General features: G+C 38.0%; 8 protein-coding genes across 8 annotated transcripts; 3 read left to right on the top strand and 5 right to left on the bottom strand.

The window, feature by feature from the left end:
- Positions 1–23: 23 nt before the first annotated feature.
- On the bottom strand, positions 24–1,622 carry cubi_03094 (TCP-1 chaperonin; the record flags this gene model as incomplete). The annotated part of the gene is made up of 1 exon (XM_029020107.1): positions 24–1,622. One exon carries the CDS (start codon positions 1,620–1,622, stop codon positions 24–26), a length of 1,599 nt encoding a protein of 532 aa, XP_028876114.1.
- Positions 1,623–2,473: 851 nt separating this feature from the next.
- cubi_03093 (SEC61-gamma subunit of protein translocation complex) lies at positions 2,474–2,790 on the bottom strand (the record flags this gene model as incomplete). Its single annotated transcript, XM_029020106.1, has 2 exons — positions 2,474–2,595; positions 2,667–2,790. 2 exons carry the CDS (start codon positions 2,788–2,790, stop codon positions 2,474–2,476), a joined length of 246 nt encoding a protein of 81 aa, XP_028876113.1.
- A 291-nt stretch (positions 2,791–3,081) lies between these two features.
- cubi_03092 (uncharacterized protein) lies at positions 3,082–3,486 on the bottom strand (the record flags this gene model as incomplete). The annotated part of the gene is made up of 1 exon (XM_029020105.1): positions 3,082–3,486. One exon carries the CDS (start codon positions 3,484–3,486, stop codon positions 3,082–3,084), a length of 405 nt encoding a protein of 134 aa, XP_028876112.1.
- Positions 3,487–4,064: 578 nt separating this feature from the next.
- cubi_03091 (cation-transporting P-type ATPase) lies at positions 4,065–7,451 on the top strand (the record flags this gene model as incomplete). Its single annotated transcript, XM_029020104.1, has 1 exon — positions 4,065–7,451. The coding sequence occupies one exon, from the start codon at positions 4,065–4,067 to the stop codon at positions 7,449–7,451; it is 3,387 nt and encodes a 1,128-aa protein (XP_028876111.1).
- A 346-nt stretch (positions 7,452–7,797) lies between these two features.
- cubi_03090 (uncharacterized protein) lies at positions 7,798–8,397 on the bottom strand (the record flags this gene model as incomplete). Its single annotated transcript, XM_029020103.1, has 2 exons — positions 7,798–8,011; positions 8,081–8,397. 2 exons carry the CDS (start codon positions 8,395–8,397, stop codon positions 7,798–7,800), a joined length of 531 nt encoding a protein of 176 aa, XP_028876110.1.
- Positions 8,398–8,992: 595 nt separating this feature from the next.
- Positions 8,993–10,096, top strand: cubi_03089 (RING domain-containing protein; the record flags this gene model as incomplete). Its single annotated transcript, XM_029020102.1, has 1 exon — positions 8,993–10,096. The coding sequence occupies one exon, from the start codon at positions 8,993–8,995 to the stop codon at positions 10,094–10,096; it is 1,104 nt and encodes a 367-aa protein (XP_028876109.1).
- Positions 10,097–10,294: 198 nt separating this feature from the next.
- cubi_03088 (uncharacterized protein) lies at positions 10,295–12,205 on the top strand (the record flags this gene model as incomplete). Its single annotated transcript, XM_029020101.1, has 1 exon — positions 10,295–12,205. One exon carries the CDS (start codon positions 10,295–10,297, stop codon positions 12,203–12,205), a length of 1,911 nt encoding a protein of 636 aa, XP_028876108.1.
- A 132-nt stretch (positions 12,206–12,337) lies between these two features.
- cubi_03087 (PP2C phosphatase) lies at positions 12,338–14,233 on the bottom strand (the record flags this gene model as incomplete). Its single annotated transcript, XM_029020100.1, has 1 exon — positions 12,338–14,233. One exon carries the CDS (start codon positions 14,231–14,233, stop codon positions 12,338–12,340), a length of 1,896 nt encoding a protein of 631 aa, XP_028876107.1.
- Between the last annotated feature and the right edge of the window lie 13 nt (positions 14,234–14,246).

Here is a 14,246-nt window from a genome sequence, read left to right as displayed (position 1 = left end):
TAGAAAATCTATTTTAGCACAATTTACATCTGCTTTCCAGCCTTAATGACCTCATCCACAAGCAGTAGCTGCTGAGCGAGGGTAGGAGCAATGCTAAGAATTTGCCTCTTAACACAATAGTTGTCTAAGACCCCCTCAGTTAGTGGGTAAAACTCCTCACCAGTGGTAAGGTCTATTCCCAGGGGTTGCTTGGAATCTTCAATTTTGTCCAGAATGTTAAGAGTAGTTTCCTGCTGGTCCAGGCCTGCATTCTCAGCAAGGGTCTTTGGGATGGCCAGGAGAGCGTCAGCAAATATATCTATGCCGAACTTTGCCTTTCCATTTGCAGATTTGCGAGCCTCCTTGAGAGCATTGTAAGCTCTAAACTCAAAAGCTCCGGCTCCTGGTATCACACAGCCATCATCAATTACGTTCTTGATGGCTCTGAGCCCATCTCTGATAGCGTCCTTGACTTGAGCTATACTATGATCATTAGGGCCAGTTACTAAAACGCAGCAGCTCTTACAATCTTTGGGTTCTTCAACAAAAGTAAATTTTTCGTCTCCAATGGTCCTCTCGTAGACATGATTAGCCCATCCCAGGTCCTCAATCAACAGGTCCTCAACTGAATTCATGGCATTACCTCCGCAGGCAAGAGTGAGCCTTTCCATGTTTCTTCTCTTCACACGCCTCAGGGCCAAAATACCCTCTTGAGCTAGCATACTCAGAGATGGTGGATCTATACCCTTTTGGTTAAGTACCACAAAAGAACTGTTTGGGTTTTGTTCACAAACTCTACGTTTCAAATCTATGATATTTTTTACCTTTTCATCAGTAAAAGCTCTCTCTGCCTCAACCAGACGCTCCCTCTGCTCAGCAGATGAATATTTGAATGAAGAAGTGACCTCACTATTTTCATATTCGAGGGATACATTTAAAGTCAAGATGAAGCAGTTTTTTAAATCTTTTGGCATATCTGGGTGTCTTGCTCCGTGATCCATAACCATACCACGAACCAGCTTTGTTTCTGAAGTCAAGCCATGTTTCATTGGAAGAATCTCAATCATGTGTAAGTCCACAGGTAGGTTAGAGTCTTCGTTTGTGATAATCTGAATAGCATCAGTCAAGATATCTGCCAAACTGTCTGCTAAGGAATTTGAGAGTTTTGTCTTTAAGGAAGTTCTCGCTATACACCTCAAAGTTTCCCTATCTCCCTTTTCAACTGGAACTCTCATCTCATCCAATAATTTCATCAAAACAGATCTTCCCAAATCTATCCCCTCACATAAAAGTTGGGGATGAACTGATTCTGTAACATAACGCTCTGCCTGACGGAGTATTTCTCCGATAATTATCACAATAGAAGTAGTTCCATCTCCCGATATATCATCCTGAGCAGTTGCTGCTCTTGCAATCATTGAGGCAGTTGGGTGTTGGATTTGCATCTCATTCAACAAGATACAGCCATCCTTGGTTACTTTAATTTGGCCTCCTCCACCTACAAGCATCTTTAGAGTTCCCTTTGGACCCAAGTTTGTCTTGATTACTTTTTGGAGGCCTTTTGCTGCGTGGCAATTAGCAGCAAAGGCAGCTGATTTTCTTAAAACATCTGCTTTTGGGTTTAGTACTGATACCGATGACATTTTGTCTCAATCCTACAATTATTCTTCTCTATGACGCCAATCTCAGTTAATAAAGTCAAAATACTTATTCAAATGATATTTTGATAAAGTTTAACTAATAATAAATTTTACTGTTTATTATTAATCAACTTTTTCTATCCCACAAGAAATTTTTTTTTGAATTTATATTATATACGCCGGTATAGTGCCGGTATATAAATTCAAGTAATACGCGTCTCGCAAAAAAAAAAATTATGAAAAGTTGGCATTCTGGAAAATGAGGAATCTAACCTTAACCAAAGCTGCCTCCATTGTAATTGGTCTTTCTTTACTCTTCAATGCCCACATATACTTGCTCAAAGGTATGTAATCCATTTAATCTCGCTCTAAACGGTGTTATACAATTCTCCTTACTAATTTGCTTACTTTAGGGAACAAAATAGGGGATACTCTTCTCTCCTATCCTCACGAAAATATATATATCAGGATATTCGGTGGTTTTTTGATGCTCCTCCAAACTTACAGCATATTGCTGGCTTCTTTAAAACCCATCTCAACACAGAAAATTCATGACCCGACTTCTCCCCACCTAATTAGATGTTTTGATCTCTCGAAGATTTCTCTGAGACCATTAGGGTCTGGGAGAAACAGGTTCATAAAAGAGCTAGAGGAATCAGAAACTTTTTGTTCGTATTTAAGGGACCCCCCTAAGTAGAATCTTAACTAAATTATATATATAAATATTCAAATTCTCTTTTTGATTAGGTTGTGAATATAAGGCTTGGTAGAAACGTTATTTCTAGTACATAATCGTTAAATTCCTAACTACCTCAATAGATAAAAAATCTAAATATGCTTAGTCAGCCATAATTTTATGGAGCTTGCCCTCCCATGATAATATTGTTAATGGGAATGAAAACGAGCTTGACTGAGTAGCCAATAAATCCCATCAGAAAGAAACCAACAGTACAGGCATATGCAACATTTCTGAACTCTAAAGATTTAAAAAGTGGTTAGGGATTTATATTTATATTGCAAACAAATTGATTCATATGTTCAACTTACCTTTAGCATCAGGCTTTGTACAACGTCTCACAAGACGGATACTGTCCAGGGCAAATTCATGAACACTTTGAAATACATAGCCAGCTGGATTTGATTTGTCCTGAAGGAAATCTGGAACTCCCATGTTAAAAAAATTAATCTTCAAAAATAATTCAATAATAAAAATTTATAGTACCTAATGTAATACCAGAGCTTTTAGAGTGCCCACAAGACAAAATAGGCGGCACAATCCTTGAATATTTTAATTAAGTACACATGGAAAAAAATAATAGAATAACAAGAATAGGATAAGAATTTTAAACAAAAATGCAGAGGTTCACTAAATATTATTGTTTCTAGTAGCTAGTTATATAGTACAGGATCTATTGACTAATAAAAGGGAATTACAAAGTACATTATATTTGACCTAGAAATATCACAGCTTCTCTTTTGAGCACTGTTTTTCCTCTTGATTGATTGGAATTTCGCTTACTAATTTCAAAATCTGAAAAATTTCTTCTTCTGAAAATCTCTTTTCGCATTCGGGGATAATGCAGTGCAGTTCTACCTGTTTCTTAGGCCTGATATCAATGATCTGCATGACCTCCTGCTGTGACAAATCGTATTTTGAATACAGAGATTCAGCCAGAGAAAAAAATTCTTTTTGAGGTATTAAGTGAACAGAATGGAATGCTTCTAAGTACCACTTTAGACTTTTTTTAAAAAACACGAGGGACGATGTCTCAAACTCCTTGTCTATTTCATCATATTCGGTATTAGAAATCGCTTCATAAACTTCGGAAGAGCTTAATGGAACCCAAGTTGTCGGTTTGGGCTTCATGAATCCAATACTGAAATATCAAAAAATTCTTCACATATGCTATAGTCAACCGACATTTCCCGCATAAACTGGTGGATTACTTAACAGTTAATAAAAATGAAAAATTGTCACTATTAGTAACTTGTGCAAAAAATTAAGTTATATTTACAACTAAATGATAATAATAATTTTCTAAATAATGAGATAACTTATTATAAGCTAAACCCTCATTCCCACAAACACTAAAAGTACCCTATGTTTCTTCCTGAGCTTTTCAACCGTAGGCTCCATGCAGGTTTAAATACTCACAAAACCGTGTTTCAGACAAACAAAGAGTATATTCATATACACAAGTTCTCAAATTTATTTTCAAGCATTCTTTAAATTTTTTCTCTCATCCCTCACCTTTTTTTTCTCCCTCTTGGATTTCACTACAAGTAATTAACTAGTTTGAGCGCCAACAAAATAGACGGGTGGCTTAAATAGAATATATTATCTTTATTGAGATTAACTGTGATTAATTTCGTGAACTTGGTATTAATATACAATTAATACAGGATCCGCGAGTTTTAGTCCGTCAGTGATAAGGTGCTGATACTATGATCAATTTATTGGAGGACCCACACGTTAAATCGTGTGATGAAATTCTTCGTCATTATAATGTAGATTGTGATGTAGGTCTTTCATATGGACAAGTAGAACAATATACTCAATTATTTGGCAAAAATTCATTGGAGGAACCCGAGAAAACCTCTTACTGGGCTTTGATACTGGCTCAGTTTGATGATTTGCTCGTTAGAATCTTGCTGGGCGCAGCTCTGTTATCATTCTTCTTCGCATTAATTGGAGATAATGCTTATGAAGAAGGGATTTCAGCATTTGTTGAACCGATTGTAATACTGTTTATTTTAGTTCTTAACGCATTTGTTGGAGTTTGGCAGGAATCAAATGCAGAAAGTGCTTTGGAAGCTTTAAAGAAGCTTCAGCCGAAACTTGCAGAGGTGCTAAGGTGTGGAATTTGGAGTGAAATAACAGCTGAAGATCTTGTACCGGGAGATATAGTTAGGGTTAGAGTTGGCGACCGTGTTCCTGCCGACCTTCGTATCATTAAGCTCTTGACTTCTTCTTTAAGGGTTGAACAAAGCCAGCTTACTGGAGAGTCTACAGGAGTATTAAAAGATTCCAGCTCTTTGGATGTATCAAAGAGAAATATTGAAATTCAATCAAAGACGAACATTTTGTACTCTTCGACAACCATTGTTCATGGATCTTGTATTGCATGCGTTGTCTCAACAGGAATGCAGACTGAAATTGGAGCCATTCAATCTGCAGTTCAAAAAGCTTCAGAGAGTACCGAAGACACCCCTTTGGGAAAGAAGATTGATGAATTTGGAAAGATTTTGAGCAAAGTTATTGCTGTAATTTGTCTCATTGTTTGGGTCATCAACTTCAGAAATTTCCAAGATCCTGCCCATGGATCTACGATTAATGGTGCAATTTACTACTTAAAAATTGCAGTAGCTCTGGCAGTAGCTGCCATCCCAGAGGGACTTCCTGCGGTAATCACTACATGCTTGGCCCTTGGAACTAGAAAGATGGCTCAGAGAAATGCAATTGTCAGGCGCCTTCCATCTGTTGAGACTTTGGGATGTACAACAGTTATATGTAGTGATAAAACCGGTACACTCACAACCTCTGAAATGTGTTGTGTCCAGTTTTTTGTTCCAAGAAGTTTTATTGCAATTGACAAATATACTGTTGAAGGCCATTCATATACTCCCGTTGGAGCAGTTTGGATGAGTGATGGTATTAAAACACCTAAAATGTTTGAGAACATCACGGCAGAAGATGTGAACCTCCAGTGGATGGCAAAGTGTCTGGCTTTATGTAATACTTCCCAGCTTAACCTTGTCGAGGACAAATTCAAGATTCAAGGCGAACCCACTGAAGGTGCTTTGAGAGTTTTAGTTGAAAAGCTTGGATGCCCAGATATCAAGCTAAATGAAAGATATCAAAATAAGGAAAGCTCAAGGACATCAAAAACATCAAGTGTTTTTAACGACTACTGGTGTACAGGTGTAAAGCTAATCACAACATTGGAGTTCCATAGAGACCGAAAGTCGATGAGTGTTTTATGCAGAGATACAGCCGATGTTAATGTCCAATTGGTTACTCATAGAAGCTCTGGAGAGACTGAAACATTTGAGAATTCAAATGTTTTATATGTTAAGGGCGCTCCAGAGGGTATTTTGGAGAGATGCAGTTCTTTCATGATGCCTGATGGTACAATTGAGCCGATTACTGATTCATTCAAGTCTCTGGTTTTGGATCAAGTGACTACTATGGCTGATAATGTGCTTAGAACCCTGGCATGTGCAGTAAAAGTTGATGATCTTGGTGATTTAAGCACCTATAATGGCCAACCAAAGTCTAAAGGAGCTGTTTTTCTAAGTGATCCCTCGAATTTTGTCAAAATTGAAAAAGATCTCTGTTTTATTGGTGTCATGGGAATCTACGATCCACCAAGACCAGGCGTAAAGAATGCAATCCAAAGATGCCAGAAAGCTGGAATACGAGTTTTCATGATTACCGGTGATAACCGAAATACAGCCGAGGCAATTGCGTCTTCTATTGGGATATTGAGAGGGCCAAAAGAGGATTGGGATATTTCAAACTTCATCAAAGGAGACAACCACTTTTCAAGCTCCTCAACGATCCCAAGCACTGTAGGTGCATTCATGTTGGAAGAAAACAGCATTTCTAATGGTCATATCAATTCTGGAAAAGGAAATTTGTTCCGTTCTGGTAGTGAGGTTCTCAAAACTCAATTTACTAGATACTGTTCACTAACAGGAAGAGAATTTGAAGATCTTTCAGAGGAAGCTAAACTCAGAGTATTAAAAGAGTCTTACGGAGTAGTTTTTAGTAGAACAGAGCCAAGACATAAGCAGGTTATTGTTCGTCTTTTGAGTGAACTAGGTGAAATTACTGCAATGACAGGGGATGGTGTTAACGATGCCCCTGCCTTAAAACAAGCAGATATAGGTATTTCTATGGGAATTACTGGAACCGACGTTGCGAAAGAAGCTAGTGACATGGTTTTAGCTGATGACAATTTTGAGACGATTGTTGCTGCAGTAGAGCAGGGAAGATCTATATATATGAATATGAAAGCATTCATAAGGTATCTTATTTCATCTAATATTGGAGAGGTTGCATCCATTTTCCTTACTGCTGCTTTGGGGATTCCAGAAGGTCTTGCCCCTGTACAACTTCTCTGGGTTAACTTAGTAACAGATGGTCTACCTGCAACAGCTTTAGGGTTTAACCCTCCAGACCCACGTGTTATGAGGAGGCCCCCGAGACGCAAGGACGATAATTTGATTTCAGCGTGGGTATTTATTCGCTTTTTGATTATTGGGCTTTATGTCGGAATCGCAACTGTTGGGATATTCGTTTGGTGGTATGTTTGGGGAATAGACCCATCTGATGGAAATACTCTAGTTAGTTTTTCGCAGCTTAGTACTTGGGCGAAATGCAATACTTGGATAGGTTTTACAAGCAATCCCGTATTTGGATCCACCATTTCAGAGCCATGTACTTATTTCTCTATAGGTAAAAAGAAAGCAAGCACTTTGTCACTAACAGTTTTGGTAGTCATTGAAATGTTAAACGCACTAAACGCATTGAGTGAAGACAATTCTCTGCTCCAAGTACCTCCATGGGCCAATCCCCTACTCCTTGTTGCAATTTTAATTTCAATCTTTGTTCATCTAATAATTCTCTACGTACCTCCAATTTCAGTCATTTTCAATGTTGTACCACTTTCCATGATCGATTGGGTGGCAGTAATAATTTGTTCTTTTCCTGTTATTTTGATAGATGAAGTTCTCAAGGCGTTTTCTAGAGGATATAACCAAATTGTGGACTTCCCAGAACAATCAGTCTCTGGTACTTCCAAGGACTCAGGAAAGAAAGCCAATTGATGCTTTTGGGGGATTGCAAATGTGCTCAATGAATCAGTTTGTTGCTGCTTTGAAATGTTCAGAAAAGATTCGGATGCAAACTGTTGTATGTATACAAAGAATAGTAACTACTCAATACAAACATTCTACGAACCCCAAATCAATGTGGGTGGAGCCTACATGAGACCCTCATCTTCAAATAGCAATGGAAAAGGCTCTCAATACTATGCTCTAGAGTGCTTGTAGAGAAGATTTTATTGCATTTGTGGTCCTCCAAATCCTAGTAAAAATTAAAAAAAAAATTATATTCTAGTATTACTCCTAACTTCTCTTTTAAATTATTCTATTTTTATCTATAGGAATCCTTTTATAAGAATCCTCTCATAATATTTTCCTTTGCGGATGCGAATGCTTGGTTAAATGCAGTATTTTCCAAAGCTTCACTTCCCTGCATCTGAGCTCTTTGGCATACTGCTCCGGCTTCAGTCTCAAATAAGATTCCACTACTATCAGTTACTTCATCGAGAATTAAGTGTACGGTTTCTAAGGATTCAAACAAGCCTTTTTTAGATAATTGGCCCCTACAAAAATACGAACCACAATTTTAACGTTGTTAATTACATATTTACAAATTTCAATTTTTAACTTACGGAATTATTATAGATAAAGAATTATATATACAGTTTATTACATCGAAAAGTATGAGCTCATTCTCCGAAGGAGAAGAAACAACATATATTGAGAAATCACTGACGAATTTGACCAAGCACAACATTTCTCCAACAAACAACGCTTCTGCTTCGCTCTTTCCAGAAAACTTCTGTCCTTTTGAGTAGAGTTGCCCTTCAAACTGCCTCTGAGCAGCATGATCTATCAACCCAACATTATCCAGATTCCCATAATACCTGGATACTATCCTGTTCCCGTCTGTATCCAGTAAAATGCACCCTACAATCGAATCAAACATTTTCCAGAACTTATTCCTGGCCCACATAATTTATACTCTCAATTTATAGCGGTAAATGTATGGCGCCATTAAAGAAATCAAACTGGAATTAGAATAATTCTTATCTAATGAGAAGTAACCAATAATAAGAGGCTAATTAGGCACTTCTTATTTCTAAAAAAGCTGCAAATTAAAGTAATTAGGTTTTATATAAGCAAATTTCGGAAGAAACAAGTGTTTTAGCCATTATTGATATGCAATCATGTGTGGCCTTAATTATGTATACAAATAACTACGTGCAAATTAGGGAAAAAGATTGTCGTTATTTTCTGAGGGAATAACTCTCAATTCAGAATTTTGTTGTGTATGTGAGCTTTTCTATTTCTAACTTAGTTTTATTTCTGAAATTTTTTTTTATTCACCCATATTGTTTAATAAATCTATGTGGCGCTAGACATAACATATTGCAAGCAAAAAAAAATAATACAAAAAGAGGGATAATCCGAATATTATAATCTAAATACTAAAAATTTGGGATATTTCAAGAGAATCAGTCCCAAGTTTGAACCTTAACTGCTTATGTGACCGTAAAATCAATGAATAAAGTATTCTGTTTATGAGTTTCTATCTCCAGAATGAAAGTACGGGAGTAGATGAGGAGCAGGGAATATCATGGACAGTCCATCTTGAGCCAGCTGAGGAGATTGAGGGTGTAGTTAACCAGTCAAACTTCAGAAGACTTGAAGATTCTGGGATTCGAACAAACGTTATATTCACAAATGCCTTTACTGTTGAACCTTGTGGAGAAGAATCTGCCAACAATAGCCCAGAGTATCAAGTAATTACTGAGAATAGAGATACCAACAATAGGATAATGCTTGCAATCGTAGTTAACTTGCTGATTATGATCTCTGTGTTTTGCTTATTTACTACAATCCTCGTTCAGCTGCTCAGGGACTGGGGGAGTAAATGTGATAGACAGCTGAAAACTTGGTGTATAGTTTGGTTATCACGTTTCTTGCTAACCTCAGTTATTAGATCAATGTCAATAATTATCTTAAAAGTATATCAAAGTCCATCGCCGTTTATATTGGTTCTTATTGTCAATGTTTTGCATATCTTTGGCATTGCATGGTGGTTTTATGGAATTCATTTAATATATTCAAATCCACCAGAATTAACGTGTAGAAAGAATTATTCTATCGCATTATTTTTGTTTTGGTTCCAGTTTGTCCAAATTTTTGTGCCTATTTTACTCCCGATACTACTCTGTGTACTTATTCTTTACATTCTACATAGAAATGGAATTCGAACAGAAAAGAAGAATGTTCCCGAAGAGCTACTGTGCAAAATTCAGGCTATTCCTTTCAATGAACACATTAGAAACCTAAGCAATAGTGCTCACGTCACAATTTTTGACGAAAATCAGACTATTATTGAAACACAGCCATATTCAGGTAATCTATCTGAATCACAACTAAATATTAAGGAAGATGGAAATTCTCTCAGCTATACTAAAGAAAAGAGTATCACAATCAGTAAATCATGCCCGATCTGTGTGCAGGAAATAGAAGACGATTCAACTATCAGAGTCCTTCCATGTGATTCCAGACACATCTTCCACTTAGAGTGCATTGACGGATGGTTTAAACAGAATTGTGTTTGCCCAATTTGTAGATCAGATGTAGTTCAGCTATTAAACGAAACTCAAGCTAAGTAATTTTTAATCAATTTTCCTTATTCGCTCTAAATGTTTCTCCTTTTAAATTTTTGTTTAGTAATGTTATATTATTCTCATTTCTTTAAGTAGCTTTTATCTAAAGTTGGTTAATTTTCTTCTTAGTTAGGCCTTAAAAGTTCCCCACGGCTAGCGCCTTTTTTCCAAGATTACGAATGTTAAAGTATTTTATTTCACAAGATGCGTCCAAATTCCAATTCTAACACTTCAACTGGAAAGTGGTTTCCGTTTTCCTGTTTGTTTATTCTACAAGCCCTGGTTGCCATTGCAACTATCACTTGGATCATCGTGAATGTAATGTTTTTTGTTAATACAAATAATAACACAAGCAAAGCATTCAACGAGAAGCTATTTAAGGAGTCATACGGGTGGGAAATCATAGATATTGGCCACAATATTAGCCATGAAGTACCTGAAGATGACTTTAAGGGAAGAAAATTGATAAACGAGGATTTTGGACCTCAAGAGTATCCGAATTCGTACCCTTGGAAAATGCATGGAGATCTCGGTTTCCTTCCAAATGGTGAAAAGGCGTGGAAACCTTCCCCGCCTCCTCCAAAAGACCTTAATATTCCTGTTGCACTTGCCCAGGGAGGTGGATTCAATCTGAACCTATCAGATGCCCTTCCTTTGGACAGAAATGTCTCAGATTACCGTGATCTACAATGCAAATTGATTAACTATGATATCAGCAAAATGGAAAAGATTTCCGTAATCATAGTTTTTTATAACGAACCATTTTCAACTCTGATGAGGTCTGTACATTCAGTGTTAAATAGGACCCCTCCATCTCTTTTGGATGAGATCATTCTTGTTGACGATGGTAGCAATAGTGAGCATATCAAGGTAGGAGGGAATAATCTACTTGTGAATTACATAAATACTCTACCAAAGGTCCGTCTGATTAGAAATGCAAAGAGATCCGGAATTGTCGGGGCTCGACTTGCAGGAATTAATGCATGTAGATCCCCTATTTTTGTAATTTTGGATAGCCACATCGAAGTACAACCAGTTTGGGCAGAACCAATAATTAAAAGAATTCAGGAAGATCCAAGGAGAATTGTAATGCCTCAAATTGATTCTATTGATAGTGAGACATTTGAATTTGTCAATGGTGGGATTGGATGCACTCTTGGATTTTTATGGAAACTGATTGAGCATGCCTTCCCTCAGCAGATCTCTCCAGACCCCAGGAGAAGGTATGCGAAAAGTTATGACTACGTTTCTTCTCCAACCATGGCTGGAGGTTTACTTGCAGCTAACGTGGCCTTTTTCAAGCAGATTGGATCGTATGACCCTCAGTTTGAGTATTGGGGAACAGAGAACCTTGAGCTCTCGTTCAGAGTTTGGATGTGTGGAGGTTTTATTGAATGTGCACCCTGCAGTAGAGTTTTCCATGTTTTCCGAAAGGGTGGAGTGGGTTACTCATCTCCTTCCCATGCTGTTTTAAAGAACAAGCTCAGAACGCTTTATATTTGGATGGATGAGTTTGGCGACCTCGCTTGGAGAGTTATGGGAAGGCCTAGAGTAGATACTGGGCCTTTAGATGAGAGAATCAAACTGAGAGAGAAACTGCACTGTAACTCATTCAAGTGGTTTTTAGAGAACGTTAATCCTGAGGCTGAAGTTAAGTCCATTGATGATGTTCCATATATAGGAAATATAAAAAATGTCGGTTCAAATTTGTGTATTGATACCGATGGATTTAACAATCCTGGTGGGAAAGTTAGGCTTTGGAGTTGCCACACTGGGGAGACTCAAAACTTTATGTACTTTAAGACCTCAAGACACTGGATGGTCACAATTAACGATGAGTCCTGCATAACTGAAAAATTCAAGTTAGACTGGTGTAATGAGCACTCTTATCAATGGGATGTGGAAATTGTCTCCAAGAAGCCTCTTACAGCTTTGATAAAACGTGGTAAATCATGTATCACAGCTGTGGATAGCCAGCTTATGTTGAAAACTTGTGAGACAGACAACAAATTCCAGCAATGGGAAATTGAGTCTTACGATTTAACTAAAAGAGTCCTCCCTTCCCCCGAGAATCTCCTTAAGAAAAAGGGATTCAGGGGGACAAGTGAGGTTTAGCTAGTTTAGGATTGTACTAGGTAGTATATTATGAGACAGGCAGTGTTAAATGAATATATTAAAGCACTATTTTTAAGAAATAAACTAAACAATTATAGTAAAGCGGTCTTAAGAGTCTAGTTTTACACTTGTTCATATTATAGAAATGATCAAGGTAGTATCGTCGCTATAGTTCTCCACAGATGCCCTAAAGCTCCAAGCTTCAGAAGAAAGGGAGCTTGCAAGTCTAGTTACTTCCTCTTGTGTAGGGAGTTGGTTCTGGTTTTGGGGAGAACAGTGTTCTACGGACAGCTCAGGCTCTCTCCAAATAAGTTCCTTCATTATCTTGTACCCAACTTCTTCCTCGGAAAGCGAGTCCCAAATACCATCTGATGCAACTACAATGGCCCACTTATCTTCATATTCTCCAGAACTATCGTTTGATTGAAGCTTAATGCTGGCCATATCTGGTTTGCAAATAACTCCAAACTGAGATCCTGCCTTATCTCCAAAGGATCTGCTCATGGCAATCCCATGTTCACGAATTCTAGTTGTAGATTTGTTTAGCCAGGGCGTAGAATAAACAGTAATAGAAGCTCCACAGTCAGTGATTCTGCTGAGTTCATCTGGTCTATTCGGTACATGGTCCGAGGTTGTCCACCACGAAACAGAAGGCTCACAGGAGTCGACTGAAGAAGAATCAATCTCCATAGAGCCTTGAACTTTTCCAGCAGGTTTTGAGAACTTGTATATCACAACTCTGGAGTCTCCCACCCACGCAATGTGAACTTCGCTATAAATTCGGATACAGACAGCTGCAGTGCATCCACTCCACATTGAAATTCCGTATCTTAATTCAGAGAGCTGAAGATCCATGTTATGGAAGAGCACTATAAAGAAGTTTTTAATTTGCTGTCTTGTGGGAGTACCAGTATTAGAAAGGTTTCCAACATAGGAAGACAAAAGTTGTGTTATTGAAGAGGTAAATTTGTTCGATACAAAGTCAGCGACAACGTCTCCATGAGGTCCATGGCCATCAAAAACAGCATATGCAGACGCATTTGGGCCGAGATCAATGATCAATGACTTGTCCTGATTCTCAGTGACTACAGTTGGCTTATATCCTTTGATGGTTACCCCTCCAGTTACTGGGAGAGGTAGATTCTGAGTTGGAAAGAAATTCCCAACCAAAGTTTGTTCGTTTCCTCTGGTATCAGGAACAAATTTCTGGGAGAATTCTTGGCTCCTATTAGCAATCTGTATCCCTCTATTGTTCTGGAATGAGTTGGGATGCATTATTTGGGGTTGTATGCCGGCACTATAGGTATTCATACGCATTATATTATGTTCTAACATATGGGAGTTGGTGGGATTAATCGGGATTTGCTTAGAAATAGAGAACTGGTTTGGGATAGAATGGTTAAAACCCACATTGTTGCCAGCAAATCCCATTTGTCTTTCATTGGATGTTCCAAACTGACTTTGCTGACTTTGAAACTGAAAAGGATATTGTTGCATCATGTACTGTGGAGGCATTACCTGAGGTTGCATTGGATAATGCTTTTGATTCTGAAATACATTATTTCTTACCATTCCTTGGACTCCTGGTTTAGGTCCAGAATGCAGAAAACCTGGATGGGCATTAATAGAGTTGAAGTAGTGCTCGGTGTGAAAGGGAATATTCATACTCGGATATGGCATTTGAGAAAGAGATGGTAGCCTTTGAGGAACAGTGGGAGCATTAAAAGAAGATGTCATAGACTTTGCGGCGAAGCCTAATCTATCAGACTTATTCACATGGCTATTTGTGGTCTGGAAGGCATTCAGTGGGGTTGACATGCTCGGTACGGATGCCATTCTCTGTCCTCTTCCAAAATCAAAATTGAAATTTGAGTTTTCACTGGGAACAGGTATTGGAACCTGGGGATTCAAAACCCCACCCATTGGCATCTCCTGCTCTTTAAAGGAGTGTGGGTACCCCATTACATATCCGGGCCTTGATATTATTGAGGATGCAGGTGCCCTTAAAGGAAGGGATGTAGAGTTCATTGCAAACTAAAAG

Source organism: Cryptosporidium ubiquitum, assembly GCF_001865345.1.
Source record: "Cryptosporidium ubiquitum isolate 39726 chromosome Unknown contig_5, whole genome shotgun sequence".
Taxonomy (NCBI): Eukaryota; Apicomplexa; class Conoidasida; order Eucoccidiorida; family Cryptosporidiidae; genus Cryptosporidium; species Cryptosporidium ubiquitum.
This window is presented reverse-complemented; position numbering and strand designations above follow the sequence as displayed.